At 39.1% G+C, this 26290-nt stretch overlaps 1 protein-coding gene across 1 annotated transcript in view; it reads left to right on the top strand.

Moving 5' to 3' along the window:
• Window positions 1-26290, top strand: part of LOC126428194 (tubulin-specific chaperone D) — a 195790-nt gene that overhangs the window by 134784 nt on the left and 34716 nt on the right. Inside the window, exons 12-14 of the mRNA XM_050090110.1 lie at window positions 3492-3698; window positions 9234-9404; window positions 16442-16563. Of these exons, the coding sequence (XP_049946067.1) occupies window positions 3492-3698; window positions 9234-9404; window positions 16442-16563 (500 nt within the window). The remainder of the gene's footprint in view (window positions 1-3491; window positions 3699-9233; window positions 9405-16441; window positions 16564-26290) is intronic.

Genomic DNA, 26290 nt, shown 5'->3' with positions numbered 1-26290 from the left:
GTACTTGTGTATTACAATGTGTGTGTTTTTGTAAAAACTTTTCAGTACCTCTATTAGATAAGGGTATCCTCATTCAGACGTAGTCTTCCATAGGCTATCACAGCCACACAGTCAGAAACCTTCTGAAGGTTGATAAAGGACACATGGGTTTTTATATTAAATTCTCTGTGTTTTTCTACAATGTTTTTAATTACACACACATTGTCTGTGCATGAACAACTTAATCTAAATCCATATTGTTCTTCAGGTATAATAGCTTCCGTGAAATTCTTCGTGCAGTTAGTGATTATCTTTCAGTTCAGTTCAGTTCGTAGCCAGTGTTTAAAAGACTGATGCTACACCTTTCCTGAAGAGAGATTATTTCTGCTGTATACCAATGGACTGGGATCTTGCAGTTCATCCTACAGTCATTTAAGCAGCCTCAGAAGCACTTGGTAACAACAAGAAAACAGATGGGAAAAACTACTCAGAATTTTGAACTAAAGGAAAACAAATAGCTTATTTGAAGTTGCTACAGACAAAAACATCTGAGAGCTGGGAAACACACAGTAATTTGTAGTTTCAAATAGTCTGCAAAGCCTTGATTATATTTGTTATTTATCATTGTTTTTTGTCTTTAGCAATTTATTCCTTTTATGTATGAGGTGCTATACCTGTCTGGATAGAAGTGCGTGTTAAAGTTCAGCTTCCAGGATGGGGAGGTGCGCTGGCCCTACATCGAATCCGTCCAGCATATGAATGACAAGGGTCAGTGTGCTGACAAGTTTGGATGTGGTTTTTAGACAGTTTCCCACATCCCCCAGGTGAATACTGGGCTGATACCTATGCCCCACCTCAGTTACTTGATTCGCAGACATTTAGAAAACTTTCACTCACTGCCACATGAAAAACGCTACACACAGACAGTTTAGGTACACACATTCCATGTGAGGGGGTGCTAGGAAGGGCATCTGGCCAACCTTTAAATTAACTGTGCCACATCCACTAATAACCATGCCAAATGGCGCAAGAAGAAGTAGTAATAATTTGAGGCACTATGAATGTTATACAATGGGGTGAGGTCAAACTGGTTCACACAGACCTGCAGAACCTTATAGATGAATAAACAAATAAATAAAAAATAACTAAATTGAAGTGACTGTTGAAATAAGAAAGTGAGAGGTAGATATAGTCTTAATCCTATGAACACTACCTTTCTGATAAATCTCCCTTTTAACTTCAAGAAACTACCATTTCCAGTGGGACTTGTGGTTTTGACTATGAACAGTTGTCTTTAAGGGCAATTTGTGAAGTACTGTGCAGCAACAACATGTAAATAAACTAACAACGGCACCTTATGGAGGACATCTTTGATTTCCTTCATACTTAAAGAATTTGAAGGACATTAGTTTCCTAAAGCAGTACAACACAATTCTCAAAAACATTTGAAAAAGTCAATTTCATGATTTCTGAATGCTGTTACATATAAAGCATTTTAAAGAGCCACATTTACCTGAGTGTGTAATATTATAGTCTTGTTACCGCAAAGACACTGGTTCAATTTTCATCAGTAGAAAGTTTTGTTTGAATTCTTTATTTATTAATTGAAGTATTAACCAACAAGTATTACATCCTAATTGATTAATATAAATAACACCTTGTTATTTCTAATTTCTAGCTGCATGAAAATTTGAGCATTCATAATAAATCAAACTACAAATATGTGACATGTTTTATTGGGAAAGATAGATTGTACTTGCCACATAGAGGTGATGGTGAGTTGCATAAAGGCTAATGAAAAAGATTGCTAAAATAGTTTAAGCTTCCAACTGGTGCCCAGAGACTGTGGCCGTGTGTGTGTGTGTGTGGGGGGGGGGGGGGGGGGCAGGGGGGTGGAGGCGGGGGGGGGGGGGGGTATCTGCTGTTTGAAACATTATATTGTTAAACAAAAATAAAACTATGAATTAATAGTACTGTTCAGTCTCCAGAGGAAAGCATGTCTCCAGAGAAAAGCATTTTTTATTTGTTGTTTCACTTTTTTTTACCAAATTTTAATTGCATTTTCTTGCAATTGGGACTTAAAAATTACTTTTATTAAAAATGTGGGTCAGTACAGGTTAATTAAAATTTCAGTTTAGTAATAAATGTAGAAATCCAAAAAATTTCTGATAATGAGAATCAGCCTACCAAATCGACAATTGTAGAACATTATGTATTCACCTACAGGCACCTTTGTCATAAGCTTTGAAATGTTTTACCCTGTTACTGCGCTAGTATTGTGTAAGAGTTACAGACACCATAAAATGGCAGGAAGTCATCTCAGGACAGTTGGCTGGGTGGTAGGTATGGAGGTCCAGTTCTTTAGCTGTTGTGGAGTTCTAAGGACAGTGGTAATAAGAACATATTTTATTCAGCACTACTCGTGCAGCTACTGCGCGCAATGTCTTGGTGGCACCATCAACCCCACGCGGCAGTGCTCACACTGCCAAACACTCAACAGCACCTGTTGGTGACAGTAGCAGTTGTGCTCGGCAAATGACTGTGGCACGTCAGGCTCTGCAGTTACTGTGTCCCGATGACACTGCGATCCGCCCGGCCTCAGGCCACACGCTTCAGTCAGCAGTGACACTGGTAGTGGGCTTGGCCTTTAGCACTGGCCGGCAACTTAAATGCGAGGTGAGTGATGCCCCAAATGTGGGACCTGGACAAAGAGCATCGCGTCAGTGCTCTGGCAGTACATCAGGCACACACTGCAAACTGGAGACCCCTCAAAAATGGTCAGGAGTCAGTTGATGTTAGTGTGCAGGATGCCCCAGCCATATGGCACCAGTTCGGGCTCTTGTAGCATGAGTACATGGAGCGACTCGTAGACCAGTGGCTGGCAGAGGCAGTGGCTAGTTGTAGACAGCACAGGACAGCCCGGATCGGGTCAACAGCTGGTGTGGAGGCACTCTCCATGTAGGAATCAATCAACAACAGATGCAGCACATCCTGAGTGCCTCGGCCCAGTCTAGTTTTCATTAAGTGCTGCTTCCAGTGACATAGAGCGGCCCAGGCAGCACAGCGCTAGGTAACCCGACATTCCACTGCACCGGACCAGTGGCCCACATCACATAACCCCAGCAACATTGTGGCCATGCCAGTGGAATTTTGAAGGCAGGATCCTGGCTCACCAGTCTATAGGTTGCGACACCTCCTCGGAATAGGTGCTGGCACACCGTTACGTAATGGTGCTTAGAATTTTTAGAGGCATGTTGTGCTGCTTTAGGAAACTGATGTCCAGGCTCTGTCCTTCAATATTTCAAGTGTGAAGAAAATAAAATAGGACCTGACCATAAGGTCCCTTTGTAATTTTGTTTTATAAAGTGGACAGATTTCTTTTTCTCCTGTCTAATATGAGATTGAGAGAAATATGTAGCTGGACAGCACCCAGTTATCAGATAGTAGGTTGTTATAATCTACTCACACTGGACCCTACCTAATGCAGAAGATGTGTACATCTGTGTTTGCAGAGGAGTGGCAGGCCCTGCTGGACCAGTGCCTGCCCAGTGAGGTGGAGGTGATACGCTCTCGAGCCTGCTCGGCGCTGCCCGCCTTCTTCACTGAGTACTACCAGGGCCCGGCAAATGCGGCCAAGCGGGACGCAGTTGTCAACCATTACATGAAGCAGCTGAATGCTTACGAGCAAACTGTGAGATTGGGTTTTGCATCAGCTGTAGGTAAGTTCAGGTGATGTTATCGCAGACAGATTAGTAAATGAGGTTTCCGACAACTGGTGCTCTGCTGCACTCAGACAATTTAAGTATGTTTATTCTTCTTAGGCCAAAAACATGTTTACAAGAATGAGTGTATCCATTATGAATATTGTAGAACATGTGGCCATATATTACAATTCAAATACAGATAATGGGAACCAGACATTCATGAAATATTTGTTAGCTTATGGAAATTATTTTCAGATCCCTTTTCAGACAAGGCATGCAAAAGTTACATAATTATATTTATAGTGTGATGCTAAACACTGGCTCTGTGATAAGAAAAATGGAAACCTTTGAATTTATCACCTTGAATATCTTGCCAAATGGGCAAGTTGGCTGCCAAGTGACATATGTCCAAAAGTCAACTTCCTCAGAAGAGCAAATTTAAAGTTTGCAGCTCACTATAAATTCATAATTATATAGTTGTTGTGTGTATTACGGCATGACAATAACATAAACTTTCAGTCACAGGTGCTGATCTATTGTTGTAACATTTAAACTGAAAACAAACTTTCAGTACGTGCAGTCTACTTTACGGAACATTTTAGTTGGCATGAGTCTGTTTGAACAATCTGGTACAATTTCCCGCTGTTTTCAAACTTTTTTGTGATATCATGTTGATGTCCATCATATTTTCTAATCCTTTTCGACTGCGGAACTGCAGCAGTCAAATCCAAATTTTTACAGTCTTAGGTCCCATTATTTTTGTCTTGAACAACACAAACCTAATAATAGGAATATCACACAGACAACAGAACACAGAGCACACAGGTAATTGAGTTTATCACATGGTGATAGCAGACTCAGGTGCCAAAGTGCTTAGCAGTTTTGTTCATTGTAATAAGAGTCAGTACTCTCTGTGAGCAAACTATTGACCTAGGACCCACACCACTTCTCGTATGCAAAGATCTGCCTTTCTAGTAATGATAAATGATGTCAGTTCATTTTTTCAATTTTTGTGACTTAAATCACTTGTTAGCCATCCCACACACATCTATAACACTCAAGGTGATCCATTAAAGTGTATCCCATCTTCTTGTCACAGAGCCAATGTCCAGCATCACACTACAAATATAACTATGTAACTTCTGTATGCCACACCCGCAAATGAGTCTCAATTGGCCAAAAACTAATTAGTGGAAATAAACAATTATTTCATAAGTCATTGGTCACAGTTATCTGTTATTTTATTTTATTTTATTTTATTTTTACTTTTTTATTTTATGGCCTTCATTGGCCCACCCTAGTCAGTTATATAAAAATTCATACAAGTTGTCATTCAATAACACAATGCAGTTCAATAATAGTTCACTAGACAGTTCAGTGTTACATTGGTTATATAATGATTACTATAATTTATTATTGTATGAAGAGTGTTTTGCTCTTCTGTCTGCCCAATACTTCTTTGTTCTTTCAGATATTTTCTTTCTTTCTTTATCTGAGTTCACTCTTCCTGCAGCTCCAGATATCTGTACTTATATTCAAGCAAGTTTACATGCTAAGCTGTTGTATTAAATTTCTCATTGATATAGCTATTCATTGTGCAGCATCTCTGTCATTGAGAAAGTGTTCCATTATAAGACAGTTTCTAGGCATGCAAAGAGCCGTTTTATTTTCCTTACACACCACACTAAAGGGATATTATGGAGTGGCTAAGATTGGTACAAATTACTCTCTGTCATGCCTTGTACAGTAGCTTATGGCATGTGAAGTCCCAAATATTTATCGACCGAATCATGGAGTTGGTAGTTAATACTAAAGTAACAATTTTGAGACAAGACACTGGTGTACACATATGATCATTTTGTGTTTTACTAACACAAATATCTTCTATCTTTTAGCAACAGCTCGAGTGACAACTGCCAGTCACAATACTCGTGCCGTGAAGACACTTTAAATTATTCTGCACACCCTCTAATGTCTCTTTATGTGCTGTTCAATGTGACATGTAGTGAGAACCCTCACAACCACATTTTCTTCAGTTTCTGTTGTCATTTTATAAACAAGCCTAGTGAAACCTTACAGGCAAAAATTGATAGGAGATTGTGCTGGCCATGGGGTAAGACATTCACTTTGAATCCAACATTTAGTCTGTCTGTTGTTCAGCTACTCACAGGTGTTAATATCAATGTGTGTGTGTGTGTGTGTGTGTGTGTGTGAGAGAGAGAGAGAGAGAGAGAGAGAGAGAGAGAGAGAGAGAGAGAGAGAGAGAGAGAGAGCACTATGTCTCAATTGAAATCCAAGTAACTTGCACCATTGCGGTGAGATCCCTAATCTCCCGCTCCAGCTTTGTTCATTGTTAATTTATTAAACCATCTGCTTATTGTCACATGATCCTACTGGGAGCTCGTGCATTTAAAAATTGATCTTAAATAAGAGGAATAGTTCAAAAAGTTTAATATTTTCTCATTGAGTGAGTGCACCATCTTTCCAACAGCAAATGTTGCTTTCAGTGTTCCAGTTGTCTAAAACGATTCCTTGCTGTGAGAAGTTTATTGGCTTCACCTTCACCTCAACATACTCCACTCCTGTTCGTAAAAATAAAATAATTCAAGCATATTTTAACTGATTTCTTAAATTCTTATTCTTCATGTGTTTGCAACAACAGTTCTGCGTCAGAACACTTTCTCACAGTTTTATAATTTATACAAAATACATGTTCTTCACTCAGGGTCCAGGATGGAATTAAAGTGAAAAAATTACACACAACGAGAGCTCACAGTTGACCCTCTCCAGTATTTCAGTGTTTGAAGACATTCCAATTTATTTAGAAGTCCCCTTTTCTTTCATATATATTTGTGGTTTATGTAAATAACTATTAGTGTTTCACAAACAGATCATTTTAATATAAATGTCATTAAATTTATATGTTGTTGTTACAAATTCTGTGACACCCATACCAACATTTCTTGAAAAATTTATGAATATATTTGAATTTAAATTACTTTGTATTTCAGAAAGTCAAAATTTCTTGTAACATACACAGAGTAGAGCTAATTTTCAAGTAATACAAAACTTGAAACATAACACAGGGTGTTTTGAAAATAATGACCTGATTTTGGATGGTAATAATTATGAAGCATGCCACATGTCGGCAAGAAAATGTGTGTTGTTTGAATGGACATGGCCTAGAATTTCATAAAATTGCTGTTAGATTTCAGTCATTGCGTCTTCTCAGTTTGCAGTCAGTCAGAAGAAGATGGTGTCAGCTCAACAGAAGACATTTTGTGTGCTGCAGTTTGCAAAGAGTGAGTTGGTGATTTCGGTCCAGCATGCTTTTTGTCAGCTTTTTGGCATTGATCCACCTGTACCCAAAACATACGTTGTTGGTATCTCCAATTTGAAAAGACGGGATGCTTTTGCAGAAGTAAGAGTCCACATTGACCTTGCACTTCTGAAACGAAAACACTGTGACTGGAATGAGGTATCTTCAAATACTGGAGAATTGGCTTTTTTCACAATTTCAGGAGGACTCTGATAACTTCATTTTCCAACAGGCTGGAGCTCCACCTCAGTGGCACATCAACATATGTCAGTTTCTCAGGGACACTCTGCCTCAACTCTGGATAGGGCATGCGGAACACCGAGACACTGCATATTCTTGGCCTCCAAGATCACATGACCTGACCCTATGCAATTTTTTTCTTGTGGGTATATGTGAAGGAAAGTGTGTTCATCTCCCTTTGACCTTATGACATACAAGAAGTGAAGAACAGAATAACAGCCGTCATAACTTCTGTGAAAGCAGATACACTGTGTAAAGTTTATGATGAATTTAACCATCATTACATGTTATTCATACTGGTACTGGTGGACCCACAGAACATTTGTAATAGCATAGCATAGGAGAGCATTTTACAATTTATCCGACGTTTGTAGTATGTTTATATACAAACATAATGGAGTTTTGAAATCGTGTCAATGCTCTGTGTATACATCACATTTTGTTAAGAAAAAGCACAATTTTTTACAATTTAATTTTCACTTGTATTATTTTGCAAGAAATATAGTTTCTCAATCATGTACATAGAGATTAAGGTTACAAACAATTACATATACGTTTTAAATGAAGCGATTAGTAGTTTGTGAGTAAATACTAATACATAATGCAATTAAAAGGTGTCAGACTATTCAGAAATTTCAAATATTTGTGGATGAATCAGTTATAAACAGGAATGTTTGTTTTACTTGCCTTTTTGCAGATGGAGAACAGTGTGACGTCTGCTCATTGCATTCGTTTCCACTGATTGTTCTCCACAGCTAGAACATTGTCTTGGTTTTTCTTTATTCACAGTCACAATGTCAGAGCAAAGAGGTGCCTGTCATCTATTGCACAATGTGTTATAATCAATTTTTGCATGCCAGAGGGTGTAAAACCATCCAAAATTCTGAAAAGACTTGCAGCACAGTTTGGGGACAACACCCTCAGAAAGAGTAAAGCTTTAGCATGACACAACAAATTTTTATGAGGACAAGAAACAATGAAGAATGTCACCCAATGACCAGCATGACTGAGAAAGGTTTTTGAACAGTCTTTTCTGATTTTAAAGGAGTTCTTCTAGTCGATTTTTTCCACATATGATGCATATTATTGCACACTTTTGGACCAACAAAACATTCATACCATCAAAAAATGTTCACATTTCAAATCTGTGAGAATGATTGTGCTCCATGACAACACTCAACCCCACACAGCTGCCCGAACTCAACAAAAAATTCAGTAATTGTTTTGGACCACACTAAAACATCTTCCCTACAGTTCGGACTTGTTGCCCTGCAATTTTCATTTGTTTGGAACACTAAAGAAAGCAGTCGGAGGACACCTTTGGCGAGAGAGGCTTTGTTGAAGAATTTGTACACGATTGGCTGCTGCCGCAATCGTGTTCTTTTATGAAGGCCGTATCAAGAAACTGCCTATGCACAGGGAAAAATGTCTCCCCCCCCCCCCCCATTTGGAGACTATGTAGAAAAATAAGTTTGTGTTCTTGAATTTTTCTGGGGCTTAAATAAACTCATTACAGAATTTCGGTTTATATTTGATTCACTCTCAGTAGATCTATAGTAAAAATTACCAGCTAGTGACTGTCATCAAAATTTATCTTGAAAAATGTTTTCATTGCACTGTCCTGGCAAATAGTCTGATCACTGTTGCATGTGATCTGACATGAGCGTGGGCTATGGAGTTTCATCACTCCAGAATTGCTATTATGGTCATTTTCACAAACAACACAGAACTTTTCATATTTGCCTCAGTGTGCATGTGCCAGCTTCCTGTTCACAGCACTTGTACAACCATGACAATTTTGATGTTTCTCTTACACTTTTTGTAATTCGTATGGACATGTTATATGCATTAGATAGTTATAGCCACTTGTAATCACTGTAATTTTTTTTTAAATTATCTTGTGCAGTACTGTTTTTGGAACACATCTGGTATTTTCTGATAACTGCAAAACAGTATGAGCTATATATTGACACACTTCACTTTTGCCCCAGGTTCATTCCCGAAGTTAATGCTGAATGGTAAGGTGGCAGACGTTCTAACAGCTTTGGTACACTGTTGCCACATCACAGATTCAACATTAAAGTGGTCGGAAAGTAGGAGAGATGCCATAAATGCAATCACAGCTGTTGTCAAGACTGTTGGAGTACAAGGAGTTATGCAAGGTAATTGTGAAGCTCGTGTAATTAATTGTTCATGTTTTGAGACTTTAGCTTCTGATTTCCTGCAGTCATAGAAAGGTAAAATCTGCACTGTTCATAAATATTTTTGCTCCACCCTTTTATGTTCTTCCATGAGCTCTTCTGAAATAACACAGTTTATCATCCATAAGAAAATTGTGTTGACAGATCCGTAAAGAGACTGAGACAGCCATGTAAGAATATTCGTGTGAGTATTACACACTAGTATACTTGAGGAGGTTTAGTAAGTTGCATGTATTACGCTCAGTAAAAGGGATGGAGAGAGAACAACACTAAATTGAAAGAGAAAATATGAGATCCCGGAATCAGAAGAATCTGTATGATATAGGAAATTTTTGGCTGTAACAAAACATGGTGTACACACAGTCAGAAATAATAATGAAACTGTCCAATCTGCTGTGGCATATGTTCCATGGATGAGTAATGTAGATTATATGGGGCAAGTCAAAAAGTATTTGCTCAACATTTTTCTAATTTATTATAATAACAGTACAAAATTTGTTATGGTGTTATATTCAGTTATGGTCATTATGCTTTTCGATGCACTTTTCAAAATTTCCTTGCGAACTCTCTCATCATTGAGCAGCGAAGACCAAGTTAAAGACAGTATGGGATTTTATTGCACTTGGATGAGTGACCGTTTGGGTTTGGCGAATGCTATTGGCAAGCAGGGTGCACTCAACCCTTCTGAGGCAAACTGAGGAGTTACTTGACTGAGAAGTAGCGGTTCCACTCTTGTAAACTAACATACAGCTGGAAGAGCAGTGTGCTGACCACATTACCCTCCAAACCCGCGTCCAGTGATGTATGTGGGCTGAGGATGACATGGCAGCCGGTCAGTACTGTTGGGCCTTCATTGCCTCTTCGGGCAGAATTTAGTTTAGTTTTTACGTTTAGGATCTTCACGTGCCTCTAGGCTACAAGGCCCGTCAGGTGAATAGTAAAGTGAGGTGACACCAGTAATTGTGTAAATTAGCAAAAGAGTTAGTTTTGCCTGCTTTACACGTAAAAATCTTTTTCATTGTGCAGAGCTTTCACTCAATTCTGCCCAACAGCATAATCTGCTGTGGCATTGCAACTACAGTCAAATAAGTATTTATTCCAAGAAGTGTGCTTCAGGGAGACAGGGATTTTTACACATATTTTCCAATACATGCATCCTCTAATGGTATTTTGATTAATAGTAAGAGTAAATATAGGACAAACTCTGCAATTCACAGTCACAGTACTAGATGTAAAAATAGTGTTCTTAATTTTATTTCTCATATTAAATGTTTCAGGAAAGCCTGTAACTATGTCATTCATGATTTAAATAATGAAAACTGCACCACTTACTTATTTTTTTTTATTCTTAGTACAATATGTTTCAAGAATTTATTCTCATTTTCGAGTGTATTTGTTGAATTTGTTTACATGAATATTTTTGGTGATGTTTGCATGTGTGGTTTTCTGTCTCTCTTGCTTCTTTTTGAAGTTAGACTGCAATCATAAAATCGGACAAAATGAACCTGTGTATGTTTTTAAAGGATAATGCTAGAAATGATATTTTGTTTGTCTACTTACAGGTATTGTTCCTCCTCCATTATACAGAATATCCAACACACAAATCATCACTTACACTGTTTGTTTACAAATCTTGCAACAAATGTATTATGGCACTATGAGGAAATGTTCATATTTGTGAAAATTGTTACAGTTGTCATATATACGAGAAACATTTGAAGAAATTAACTGATTCACTATCTAGTTTGTCACTGAGAATTTTTTTTCTTTGCTTCTTGTGGTGTACAAGAATTTCAGGTTCCTCCATTAGATCCATTGTATGAGATTTTTGAAAGTGGTGGAGTATCTTAAGATCTTTTTCTATGTTTTTGAAAGGGTGTTCAGCGTTTTTATGTGTGTTGCTATTGCTGATTTGTAAATTGTTTCTGTGTAACAGCTGATGTGCTCAGTGTCCTCTAATTTGAAAAGTCCTGCCAGTTTGTCCTATGTAGTAGCTTGATCAAGTTTTACATGTTATTTTTTATATTCCCGAGTCTGAGAATTTATCTTTTTTATTGTGTAAGATGTGGACTAGTTTGTGTTGTTGTTTGTAGAGATATTATATATAAAAACAAAGATGAGGCGACTTACCGAACGAAAGCGCTGGCAGGTCGATAGACACACAAACAAACACAAACATACACACAAAATTCAAGCTTTCGCAACAAACTGTTGCCTCATCAGGAAAGAGGGAAGGTAAGTCTTTCCGCTCCCGGGATTGGAATGACTCCTTACCCTCTCCTTTCGTCTTCCCCTCTCCTTCCCTCTTTCCTGATGAGGCAACAGTTTGTTGCGAAAGCTTGAATTTTGTGTGTATGTTTGTGTTTGTTTGTGTGTCTATCGACCTGCCAGCACTTTCGTTCGGTAAGTCACCTCATCTTTGTTTTTATATATAATTTTTCCCACGTGGAATGTTTCCTTCTATTATATTGTTTGTAGAGATAGCTATTTTCACTTTATGTCACTTAAGTAGGTTTGCTGTTTTTTTGAGAAATGTTCCCTACGTAAGGTAAGCTAGCCAAACATTTGATTGTATTATTGGTTCCTTGTAAAGAACCAGGAATTTCATTCTTTCTTTATTTCTCTGTGCATACTATCTATCATTGAGCTGTGGAAGTCGTTGGCCACCACAATTTGCTTAATGATATTTAACCCTTTGCTCTTTGTTCATTGGGATTTTGTTTTCTATATGTATCATCATGTCATATGCAGCTTTATTGTGTACATCTGGGAGACATGATGTAGCACAGATTGTGTTGCTAGAGTTTCTTTTTTTCTGTCCATCTTACAATTGTGCCTCCTGTTTTTGTTTTCTATGCAAAAATATAGTAAATTAATGCCACTGTTTTTCTTTTATTCAGCTATGAAATTTATTGTCTCGTATACATTATTAAACAAATTTATGATGTTATTGGTGTCTTTATTGTCACCTTTGAGTTACATTAAGATATCATCTACGTATCTTTTGTAATATACTATATTTTTTTAAGCAGTGTGTTCCTGGCTATTAAATATTTTCTGTTTTATGTGGGTTAAGAAAGTGTCTACTATAGTGCCGGAGATGAGGCTGTGGGTAGTCACTCCATCTGGTTGTTGATAAATGTTACCCTGAATACAAAGTAGTTGTTGTTGGGAATTATTCCTAGTAACTATAAATTCAGTAATTTCAGCTTGTGAACACTTTTTGTGCTTTAGTAAGTTGTTCTTCATTACTGCAATGGCTTCTTTAACAAGGCTATTGGAATACAGGTTTGTGATGCCTAGTGATATGAAATGGGCACCATCTCAAATTTTTATTTCTTTTATTTCAATGACTATTGTGTTATTGTTTTTGCAATATATGTTGTTTCATATGTGAAATACATTTTAGGAACTGATTGAGCTTGTGAGATATTTTGCATGCGTGGCTGTTCATACTGTTAACTACATCGGCATCTATATCTATACTCTGCAAACCACCGTTAGGTGCATAGCAGAGGATACATCGCATTGTGCCAGAGTTTCTTCCTGTTCCATTCACTTATGGAGCATGGGAAGAATGATTGTTTGAATGCCTCTGTGCATGCAGTAATTATTCTAACCTTATCCTCACGATCAAAATGTGAGAGATACATATGTGGTGATGACGATGTTTGGTTTGTGGGGTGCTCAACTGCGCAGTCATCAGTGCCTGATACATATGGGGCTGTAGTACATTTATGGAGTAAACATTTAAAGCTGCTTCTTGAAACTTTGTTAATAGACTTCTTGTTCTCTTTGACACTCTCCCGTGGATTAGACAAATCCGCGGCCATTCATGCTGCCCTTCTCTGTATATGATCAGTATCCCCTGTTAGTTCTATCCAGTACGGGTCCCATGCACTTGACCAATATTCTAGAACTGGTTGCATGAGTGATTTGTAAGCAATTTGCTTTGTAGACTGGTTGCACTTTCCTAACATTCTACCAATAAACCGAAGTCGATTAGCTGCTTTACCCACGACTGAACCTATGTGATCATTCCATTTCATATCCCTAAAAAGTGTTGCAATCAGGTATTTGCATGAGTTGGCCAATTCCAACAGTGACTCATTGATATTATAGTCATAGGATACTACTTTTGTCATTTTGTGAAGTGAAATATTTTACATTTTTGAAGAGCATACTTCCAATTTCTGCACAATGTTGAAATCTTATCTAGATCAGACTATCTTTTTGATAGTATTTCATTATAGATAACCACCAACTCTGCAAAAAGTCTGATTTTGCTATTAATATTGTCTGCAAAGCCAGTAACATACAGTATGAATAACAGGGGTCCCAACGCACTTCCCTGGGACACACCCAAAGTTACTTCTACATCTGACAATGACTCTGACATGTTGTGTTGTCACTATTAAAAAGTCCTCAGCACAGTAACAAATTTCACTTAATACCCCATATGATCACACTTTTGACAATAAGCATAGGCATGGTACTGAGTCAAATGCTTTTCAGATATCAAGAAATACCACATCTACATGGTTGCCTTGATCCAAAATTTTGCCATTATGTTGAAGATACCACATTATGTTTGCGCTCAGAATACGTTCTAAGAGTCTTCAACTAATTGATGTCAAGGATATTGGACAATAATTGTGTGGATCACTTCTACTACCCTTCCTGTAGACAGGTGTGACTATGCCTTTTTTGAAGAACTGGGCATGGTTTTTTGTCTGAGGAATCCACTTTAGATTACAGTTAGAAGAGGGGCTAACTCAGTCACAAATTCAGCATAGAATCTGACAGGTATTCCATTGAATCCTGGAGTTTTCTTAACGTTTAACGATTTCAGGTGTTTCTCAACACCACTGACACTAGTAATTATTTCATTCACCTTTTCAGTGGTAAGAGGATTAAATTGGGGCAATTCTCATGAGTTTCCTTTGTAAAGGAACATTTGAAAATGGAGTTAAGCATTTCAGCTTTTGTTTTGCTACCTCCAATTTCAGTTCCTGTCTCATTCGCCAGGACTGGACACTAACTTTGGTGCCACTAACAGCCTTTACATATCAGAATTTCTTTGGGTTCTGTGAAGGATCACTTGACAATATTCTGCTACAGTAGCCATTGATGGCATCACACATTGCTCTCTTGACACCCAAACGTGCTTTATTCAACATCTCTCTATCTATAGCCCTACACTTTGTTTTACACCTATTATACAGTAATCTCTGTTTACTTAGAAGTTTATTCACAGTGACTGTTACCAAGGAGGTTCCCTCCCATTATGAACTATTGTTCTTGGCACATATCTATCCCGTGCATGGTCAACTATTATTTTACACTTGAACCAGAGTTCCTCTACATTCTCTTGCCCTGTGCTGAATGTTTCAAGTTCCTCACTGAGAGAACGTCCTTCCTTGCATACCTTAGGTTGGAATCATAATGGAGAGTACAGATGATGTATTTCTTTTCATATTCTGTCAGTAAGAAATATGATTGTCTTAAGTGGCCTTTGATTTTGCTATGGAATTGTTTTGTTGGGTCTTTATTGAATTATACTATGTTGTTTTGTGCAAAGAGTTGTAGAGTTTACTCTGTGTATTCTATTTCTTTCATAGTGACAATTGTGTAGCTTTTATCTGATTTTAAAGTTAGTGCCTGAGTTTCTCTCTTAAGTTTTTTATTTATACTGCGTACTGTTTTTGAATATGTTTATGGTTATCTTCATATTTCACTACTTCCTTTTAGTTTGCAACCCATGGCAGATATTTCATTGCCGTTTAGTTTTACAATATCTGTTGCATTCTTTGTTGTCAGTATGAGCTGCTGCAGTATCTTGTCTGGCAGGTTTTCTTTTGTGTTATATTTTAAACCCTTGTTTAACAGCTTTAACTCTCCTTCATTAAATACTCATTTGTGACCGATGAAATAATGCTGTTCTCTGATAGCTCACGAGAGAGTGCCATGGGGCTGACCAAGGTGACCTCTGTAAGCAGGCCTGTAAACTGTATGGATGCATGCTCTCTGAATTCGCATGCATCATGAGTGAAGGTACATCATTCCACTATTAAGATCCAAACCTAAGCTACACAAGAAAGGATGTCCTGTAAGCTCAATCATTTCCTAAAGATGTATTTCATATATGGAAAAAAAAAAAAAAAAAAAAAAAACAGTTACGCACTAGTCACTGAAGTAAAAGAAATAAACATTCCATATGGTGCCCATTTTATGTCGCTAGACATCGTAACTCTGTACTCCAGTATCCTTGCAGTAATAAAGAACAACTTAATAAAGCACAAAAATTATTGAATTTAAAGAATTACTAGGAATAATCCTCAACAACTACTGCTTTGCTTTCAATGGTAGCATTTATCAACAACCAGATGGACTATCCATAGCTTCAACCGTTTCTGGCACAACAACAGACATTTTCTTAAACCACTTAGAACAGGAAATATTCAACAGCTAGGAGCACTGCTTAAAAAGCATAGTATACTACAAAAGATATGTAGATGATACCCAAATTTTACTCAAAGGTGACAGTAAAGGCACCGGTAAAGCCATAAATTTGTTTAATAATGTATGCAAGGCAATAAATTTCACAGCTGAATAAAAGAAAAACAGTAACATAAATTTGTTTTGATCTGTGCATAGAACACAAAAACAACAGGCACAATTTTAAGATATACAGAAAGAAGAAATGTTCATCTAGTCCATTGATGATGGTCCAAGAAGAAATATTATGAGACTTCAAGAGACTTAATTCCAGCTCAGTAAAGTTACAAGACTTTTGTGTCATATTTATTGTGCCTGATTTTGTATTGTCACATTGCTCTCCTTCACAGTGGGATTTACAGAACACGATGAATGAATGAATGAATGAATGATTGCATGAGTGCCTATTAGAATGTGTACTAGATTTAAAAAAAAAAAAAAAAAAAAAAAAAAAAAAAAAAAAAAAAAAAAAAAAAACCCTTATTCTCATTTCATTACAGCTAGCCGTACTTTAATGGAGGAAGTACTGGAGTGCTTTCTGACTGGGCTCTCAGAGTACACCCTGGACAGCAGAGGAGACATTGGCGCCTGGGTCAGGGAAGCTGCCCTGTCTGGGCTGCAGGTGTGTGCCATTTGTAATGTTAGCGACCATATGTTCCACACACACTGTTGGTTCAGTTGTGGCACAAGCAACTACTAAACGAGCCAGATGATAAAATAAGCAATGGAGAGAGTAATGTTTACCACTCACCAGAAAGCTGAGTTGTGTCCCATAAGTCAGACCAAACTTGTGTGATTTTTCTGGTTTCTCATTGAAATTGGTGAAATCTAAGTTGATATGATCCAGTGTTTAGTGCAACCATTATTGACAGTGCCTGGATGACAGCATATCTGCAAATAAGCATAACCCTGGTGTAACAAGACAAGTTAAAACTTTATGAACATCTGCTTAATTGCATGTTGTCTCACATTTTGAAATCAATACAGCAGGAACTCTGCATGGCATTTCACAGATCCTTCATAGGTTTCCAGCAGTATACAACACCAGATGTCTACACAAAGATCATGCAATTCTTGTCAATTACGGGCTGCTAGTTTATGGGTGTCGAACTGGCACCAGTAGTATCCCAGACGTGTTCCAAGGGGTTCAGATAAGTAAATTTGATGGCAAAACATTAGCATGAGTTCTCTGTCATACTCCTCGAACCACTGCCGCATGATTCTGTCCTTAACAAACATTTATCCTGCTGGAAGATGCCATTGCCGTCCAAAGATTTTGAGCATAAAAGGATGTAGGTAGTCTGTAATGATATCCATGTAGTCCAAAGCTGTCATGGTGCCTTTAATTACTACCATATGTTCCATAGAAGCCCAGGTGAAAGTCCCCCTGTGATGGTTTGTCTTCTTTGTTTCTTCGTTTGTTGTCCTCAGTGTTGACGTACTATGTTGTGATACTGGCTAAAAAAATAGGAGGTGGACATGCAGTACTTTCTACTGTAAATGATGTAGCTGACAGATGCACTGTTGCGTTTCACAGTACTTAATTTCACTGTTCACAACCACCCAATATTACACAGTTATATGGCCATTGCACTATTGATTAAACTTTCCATAAGCCTCTAAACAGATTGCAGGTGAACATCCACATACTGCTACAATAGTTTACTGTTGAACATCTAAGAGCAGTAAAAGCCTAACCACACAGTTCGCAGTATTTCAAATAAATTGAACAGACACTGTCATTGCTTTTAACACACAGCCTATTGGTGTAGCCCTTATTTCACTGTTAAGTTGATGCATAGTTGTTGTTCTAACCAACACAGTTTCTCATCTGAATCACGGCCGTGGACTGACTGTCTCGTGACCAAAAACTGGGTTCTTATATATCCTCACAATTCTAGGTACTGAAACTACACATTGTTTGAAGTTAATTTTACAGAAATCACAATTAAATCTTAACTCATTCGATTAATTGAATGTATCGAAAAATTGATTCTTTTAACAGTTTCTTCTACTACAAAAGTTAGGCTGAATTATTTGTTTAAATCATGAAATTAACATATATAGTTACACAAACAATACTTTTGACAAAACTGTTAATTACTTAGGAATTAATTAAGGCCAGGTTTTGCTAACACATTTCTGACTAGAACCAAATAGATACTTTAAGAGTGCTATTGTTTCGTCTCCCAAATGTTTATAATTAGTACAGAATTTATATTTATTTATATGTCAGCAATAGAATTTAAGTTATGAAACAATTACTGATTTCACCTTATAACAAAAGATACTAACTAGGAATAGTCTAAATAAATTAGAAAAGCAATTACGTACCTAAGACTAAGCACAAAATTAGATCTGGTGTTATATTCTCAAAAACTAAGGGCCAATCTTTCTCTTGTATGAAAATGCAGATTATATTGAAGTATGTTAATGGTAATTAGTTAAAATCGGAAAAAAAAAAATTTAAGTAGGCAGATGGCAAAACAAGAGGGGGGAAGTAAAAATATCCCAGCTTGCTTTGTCACATCCTAATAGCATGTCACTGTGCCCACTGACCTACTACTGTGGCATGGTGCACGTTTCGAGCAGCCTTTTGCCATAATGGTGGCGTATCTGCAAATGAGTGTAAAAACGGTATAACGAGAAACATGATTCACTCGATTAGGTGACACATTCCCATTGAACCACAGCCTGAGCTCGATGATCTGACACCCACTCCCAACTGTTATTGACAGTGACGGGATGAGTGTCTACTCAGTGTATCAAGAAAAGTGATTCATTTGACTAGACTACATGTTTCCATTGATCTACAGTCCAGTCTCAATGATCCAGTGTCTACTGCAACCATTATTGACAGCGCCTAGATGACAGCATATCTGCAAATAAGCCTCAATCTGGTGTAACAAGAAATGTGATTCATTTCATTAGGCAACACATTTCCATTGACCCAAGGTCCATTTTCAATTATCCCATTCCCTCTGCAGTTGTTATTGATGATGTCATTGCAGGTATATAGTGATCATCTGCTGCGGATGCCCAGGTTCGACAGTGTGCTCTGAGCAATGCGGTCTGTAACAGTTGTGCTTGCACCATCAGTGTACTCTGTCCTCAGATCTGGCACAAATAGTCGCCTATCCTGCTTTACAGAGTGGCCAAGCCTCCATGTTATGTGATGAGGCGTAGACATCAGAAACCTTGTCACCTATTCACAGATTCACTGTTCTTCAACGATTTTTCCATATACCCTAACTACGGTACCGCGTGGAAAGCCAGCAACGGTAGCTGTTTGTGAGATGCTTTTCCTGGGCGCTGGGTCATAATGTTCTGTCCTTTCTCAAAGTTGTTTGTCAGTGTATTTTGCCATGTGCAGCCCTTATTGTCACTGAAACCCCATTTGTCTCTGCTCCATTCTTGTAACTTCTATACACCCTCGTGTGTCTGCAGCAGCTCCAGCACCAGATGACATTCCGTGCACTGGACTGTGGCCATAATGTTTTGGTTCCTTGGTGTATGTTCGTTATCTACTGCTTTGCATTTGCACTATGGTTGGATGCTAAAGACAGTAGTTTCAAGAGTTCTGACTACTGTGCATGTTGTGGCATCATTCTGGTGCATTATACAGCAGTGAAATTGGAAATACAATTTCCTGAAACTGGTCTGCAAAACAATTTAAGAAAAGATTAAAAATTTAAAGAAAAGCTAAAGCTGTTACATGGATTTTCTTCCCCTACAAAATAGATTATATGATTGCAGACCTAATCCATCCTTATGAGGAAATGCATCAAGATATGGGTGTTGTCTTCTTAAACACAGAGGGTTGTTTTCTGCTTGAGCTTCTTTGGCCTTCCACACTTCTTTCACACTCATTGAACGTTCCATCATGCATTGCAGGGAAGAAGATTATCCTTCTGCATGACAATGTGTGGCCTCACACTGTACACTCCCTAGAGAACTGATTTGTTACCTCCAACTACATTCTACCCGATTTTCCCAAAGAACAACTCTGAGACCACTTATCTGAGTTGCTGGAGTTGACTGGTCTGACTTCTGGCAGCCAGAACAGGCTACTGTCACATCGGAGTTATAAGATTTACACAATGATGGAAAGAATTTGTACAAAAAAATTGCAGACTGAAAATTTTTGGGCAAGTGGGTGGGTGGTTGTCTTACATGCACAATAAATTTGAACAACAGAACAAGTTATTAGCATCATATGTGCTGATGAACTGATGCTAAAAGGTTGGGGTACCTACTATTTATACCTCTGGATGCCATCAGTGGATCAAGTCATTCTGAAGAAACTTATAATAGAAGAAAATGGACATCTACAAAAAGCCAACGTAGCAGGAAAACAAATAATAAAGGATTAAAAAAATTACAAAGCCATCTGCACTGCGACTCTGTTTTTCTGCTCTGAAAGAACTATCGAAAGACCCATACATATAACAAAAGCAAGCGTGTGCGTGCCCACCTCAGGGCCAGCTGCCAATACAGAGTTGAAATTCCTGACCAGAACTCATAAAACAAGATGGCAGAACACGTAATATTTTGTGAAAGTGACACAGTCCATTTTAGAAAATACAGCTTACATTGAGGCATTGTAATATAGAAACAAAAGAAGTTAGCACAAACAAATTACATACACCCTCACCTCCCCTTCCCCCCACCCACAAATTTACAAAGGTCATCAATAGCTACATATGTTCACAGTATATATAGAATGTTGGGAATACAAATACGATAATCCAAAAATTACATATATTCCCCCAAACTAGTTTCGGCAACAAATATCGCCATCATCGGTGGATTTTTAAAAATCTTATTTATTATACATTACAGCTTAGTTTTAAGATTGTTGTCACTGTTTGTGGCGTATTTTCTGTGGTTTTCTGTTGCCATTTTTCTTGCATCTGCAACTGTGTGGTTGCCTGTTAGTAAAGTAATAAAAAAAAACGTGAACTTACACATGTCAGCGTTACACAATTGGGATTTTGCTAGTGTTGTGGATACAGTTTTCATGTTACTTAATTTCTTGTTTATTCACTTTCATTGGATGGCTTGCAGCTACTTTTATATACAGAAAAACATAACTTCTGCTCTTCGTTCATAATCCAAAACTCTACACCATCTTGCTGTTTGCGTGCATCATGAGAAGTGTATCACTTGTCGCAAGAAGGATATGAAAATTGTAGTGGGAGTTCTGACGTCGTCTGTTCCTCATTAATGTCTCTCTGTGTAATGTGGGGAATGGTTCTTTTGCGTGTGTGTGCTTTCTCTTCTGTGTCAGTTCTTCTGGGTCAGTTCTCTCAGAGCTGTAAAGAGTGTGTGGTTGCAAAGTTTTGTGTTTTCATGTATTATATTTTTCCCTTTCACTATAGCCTTTTATATGTGATAATTTTATTCTACTGTTTGTTGTCAGATAGACTGTGTTTCAGGATGTGTAGATCACTTTCGGTATTAGTGGAGTCATGGTTTTTGTTCATTACTTTTCTGCAAAAGCGTAATTCGTGCTGTCACTCCTTAGAACTCTCATGTGCTCCGTGTACCTAGTTCAGAAATTTCTGCTTGTTTGTCGTATGTATTGGACCTGACAGGAGTTACAAGTGAGTTGCTATATTCCAGCATTGCTGAATTCATCCGAGGTTCTTTTGTCTGGTCTGAGCCTTTTTTGAACTGTGTTATTCATTCTGAATATTATTGGAATCCCTTGCTTTTTGAAGATGTTTCCAATTTTATGTGGTATTTTATTATTGTATGTGTACCACCTGTTTATTTTTCCTGATGTTGTGCAGTCTGCATGTTCTGCCCCAGGTTTACAGATCTGTTGGTTGTGCTCTTGCGCGGGTGGCCACTATTTTTGTGTTTCGTTTTTACCTTGCTGTTGAGTTTGTTTATTATGTCTGTTTTGCAGTCATTTTTGATGGCAATTTGCTTGATTGTATTTAGTTCCTGTGTGTAGTTTTCTGTTTTAAGAGATATTCTGTTTATCCTGTGGAACGTGTGTGAAACTGGTATATTTATTTCCTAACAGCTGCTCACACAGTTGCAGATGACATGATGTATGCTGAGAAAAACGGCAACAGAAAAACACAGAAAATATGCAGCAAACAGTGACAACAATCTGAAAACCATGCTGTAATGTATAGTAAATAAGATTTTAAAAACTCACTGATGGTGGCGATATTTGTCGCTGAAACTAGTTTGGGGGAATAAATAAATAAACAACAGAAGTGTTTTGCATCAAGGTGAACCCACAGTTCCCACATTGTTGTTTTTGTATGCAAACACAGACAAAATGGAAGAGTTCCAGATAAAATAAGGCAGAACCCTGTTTCTGTAATTATATATTTGAAAGCAAAAACTGACAAAAATTGTCCTTCAACCACAAGATGTAATTCAGTACTGACTCTGTGCCCCAGCTTCCACACTTGGCTCACTGTTGATACATATGGCACCCGAGCATTACTCTGTCCAACTTGCTACTTTTCCATTCAAGTACTATGATGCAGATTCCCTAAACGCCTTGCTGTGACAGTACCCTGAGGCTGGGTTAATAGGGCTGCCTGTGATTTCAATTTCAATTATTTCTGTTATGATGGAGTCATGGAATCATAATTTGGAGGTGTATATCAGTACTTTTGTATAGTTGAAATTTATGAAGTTTCCCTAACTCGGTCATCTTAAGTCTGTGTGTACCATTCTGCGTTCATCCACTGTTCTGACTGTTTGACCTGTATATGATAAACCACACGGGCGAGGGATTGCAGCTTGGTGAGCCACGAAATACACTCCAGGAAATGGAAAAAAGAACACATTGACACCGGTGTGTCAGACCCGCCATACTTGCTCCGGACACTGCGAGAGGGCTGTACAAGCAATGATCACACGCACGGCACAGCGGACACACCAGGAACCGCGGTGTTGGCCGTCGAATGGCGCTAGCTGCGCAGCATTTGTGCACCGCCGCCGTCAGTGTCAGCCAGTTTGCCGTGGCATACGGAGCTCCATCGCAGTCTTTAACACTGGTAGCATGCCGCGACAGCGTGGACGTGAACCGTATGTGCAGTTGACGGACTTTGAGCAAGGGGGTATAGTGGGCATGCGGGAGGCCGGGTGGACGTACCGCCGAATTGCTCAACACGTGGGGCGTGAGGTCTCCACAGTACATCGATGTTGTCGCCAGTGGTCGGCGGAAGGTGCACGTGCCCGTCGACCTGCGACCGGACCGCAGCGACGCACGGATGCACGCCAAGACCGTAGGATCCTACGCAGTGCCGTAGAGGACCGCACCGCCACTTCCCAGCAAATTAGGGACACTGTTGCTCCTGGGGTATCGGCGAGGACCATTCGCAACCGTCTCCATGAAGCTGGGCTACGGTCCCGCACACCGTTAGGCCGTCTTCCGCTCACGCCCCAACATCGTGCAGCCCGCCTCCAGTGGTGTCGCGACAGGCGTGAATGGAGGGACGAATGGAGACGTGTCGTCTTCAGGGATGAGAGTCGCTTCTGCCTTGGTGCCAATGATGGTCGTATGCGTGTTTGGCGCCGTGCAGGTGAGCGCCACAATCAGGACTGCATACGACCGAGGCACACAGGGCCAACACCCGGCATCATGGTGTGGGGAGCGATCTCCTACACTGGCCGTACACCACTGGTGATCGTCGAGGGGACACTGAATAGTGCACGGTACATCCAAACCGTCATCGAACCCATCGTTCTACCATTCCTAGACCGGCAAGGGAACTTGCTGTTCCAACAGGACAATGCACGTCTGCATGTATCCCGTGCCACCCAACGTGCTCTAGAAGGTGTAAGTCAACTACCCTGGCCAGCAAGATCTCCGGATCTGTCCCCCATTGAGCATGTTTGGGACTGGATGAAGCGTCGTCTCACGTGGTCTGCACGTCCAGCACGAACGCTGGTCCAACTGAGGCGCCAGGTGGAAATGGCATGGCAAGCCGTTCCGCAGGACTACATCCAGCATCTCTACGATCGTCTCCATGGGAGAATAGCAGCCTGCATTGCTGCGAAAGGTGGATATACACTGTACTAGTGCCGACATTGTGCATGCTCTGTTGCCTGTGTCTATGAGCCTGTGGTTCTGTCAGTGTGATCATGTGATGTATCTGACCCCAGGAATGTGTCAATAAAGTTTCCCCTTCCTGGGACAATGAATTCACGGTGTTCTTATTTCAATTTCCAGGAGTGTATGTTTTACACTACCCAGGAGAAATGCTGTATTGGTGTTTAGACAGAATGTGGATCACACCCCATCACTTCCATAACTCGATTGGTGATGGCCAGGTTCTGTTGGTGTACCGGATGATAAAAACTCATTTTGTTGTGAAAATATTGTGCATGTCTGATGTGACACTCTGTTTGTTCATCCGAGCACTTTTACTTTGTGACATATACTGGAAAAAGCCAAAAATAGAGACTACATTGAAAAGTGAAAGAGAAGTTTATAGAGTAAGATAATGTATGTGATTTGTGGTAACCTTTGCTCTCACTGTTTGTATTCCACCCGAGACATATAGTACTGTGTAAGTGATAAACTAAAGTATGTTTACCGAAAAAAAGTGTATAATTGTAATGTCAGATGAAACTGACTGGAATACACTCTTTAAAATTTAGAAATTTGGCTGCAGTCAAAGAACTTAAAAGGGAAGCAGTAGTATAGAACATAGTGAGACGGGGTTGTAACCTATATCCCATGTTGTTGAATCTGTACATGTGGCAGGTAGTAAAGAAAACCAATGAGAAATTTGAAAAGGGGATTAAACTTTGGGAAAAGAAATAAAAACTTTGAAGTTTGCCAGTGAAATTGTAATTCTGTCAGATACGGTGAAGGACTCGGAAGATAAGTTGCATGAAGTGGATGGTTTGTGAAATAGAGCTTATGAGATGAACAGAAGTAAAACAAAGCTCTGTCTGCATGAATAACACTGCCAGACTGTAGCCAAGAGACAGCTGGACCACTCGGTTGCCGAGCATGCCACACAACATGACGTGCTTCAATTTGACAACTGCTTCACAGCCCCTGCCACATGAGTTCTTCCTCCTGACAGCAGCTTTTCTGAATTACATCAAATAGGAACTCTCCCTGCAACATATCCTTCATACCTGTAATCCCCGTGGCCTTAACCTTCACCAGTCCGTATCCACCACCTGCCTCTATTCGTTTCCCTGCTCCCACTCCAGTTCTGCACAAGCCTTCTGTCCCTCCAACTCACCTGCATGGTCTTTCCCCCTCTCTACTTTCCTCCTCATCCCTTTATGATGCTCCTTCTCCACCCCTCCTCACCCCCTCCTGCTATCCCATAACACAGCCTCACAATGCTGGCCCTAACTGCCCCCACCATATCCTTGCATTATCCCAAAGGTAAGTGCTACCATCGTCAGCTGGCCATTAGTGTGTGGAGATGACAGTGAGCGTGTGAGCTACACATGTGGGAATAGGTGTGTGCGTGTGCGTGTGCGTGTGCGCGCGCACACCCACACACACATTTCATCTACTGCTGATGAAGGACTTAATCCAATGGCTAAATAATATCTATTAGCCTTTATTTAATGTGCCCATCTGCTACTCAGTGCTTCCTTTATGTGGAGAGTAGTAGTCTTATTCATTTCATATTGTTAGAATGGAATGTAGTAGAATTAAATCAGGTGATGCTGAGAAAATTAGATCAAGAAATCTCAATCTCAGTTTTATAACAATGAAAACAATCAATTATTGATAAAATTATCTGATTGAGAATAAAAAAATCTACTCACCAAGTGGCGGCAGAACTCACACATGAAAGACTGTTGTGATTGGCAAGCTTTCGGAGCCAGTGGCTCCTCCTTCAGGCAGAAGGGTTGAAGACCTCTTTCTGCCTGAAGGAGAAGCCACTGGCTCTGAAAGCTTGCCAATCACAACAGTCTTTTATGTGTGAGTTCTGCTGCCGCTTGGTGAGTAGATTTTTTATCAATATGTTTTGTTGTTTGGGCCACAGATTAACTGATGATTGTAGTAGTAGAGTGGATATAAAACGCAGACTGGTGAAATTGAGAAAAACGTTTGTGAAAAAGAGAAATTTGTTAACATCTAATATAAATTTAAGTGTTAGGAAGTTTTTTCTGAAGGTATTTGTCTGGAGTGTTGCCTTGTTTGGAAATGAAATGCGGATTATAAACAGTTTAGAAGTAAGAGAATAGGAGCTCTTGAAATATGGTGCTACAAAAGAAGGCTGAAGACTAAATAATGATGAGGTACTGAATAGAATACAAGAAAAAAGAAATTTGCGGCACAACTTGACTAAACAAATGGATCGGTTGATTAGACATATTCCGAGATGTCGAGGAGT

Source organism: Schistocerca serialis, chromosome 12 (genome assembly GCF_023864345.2).
Source record: "Schistocerca serialis cubense isolate TAMUIC-IGC-003099 chromosome 12, iqSchSeri2.2, whole genome shotgun sequence".
Classification (NCBI taxonomy): domain Eukaryota; kingdom Metazoa; phylum Arthropoda; class Insecta; order Orthoptera; family Acrididae; genus Schistocerca; species Schistocerca serialis.
The sequence above is the reverse complement of the archived record's forward strand: the minus strand, read 5'-3'. Positions and strand labels throughout refer to the sequence as shown.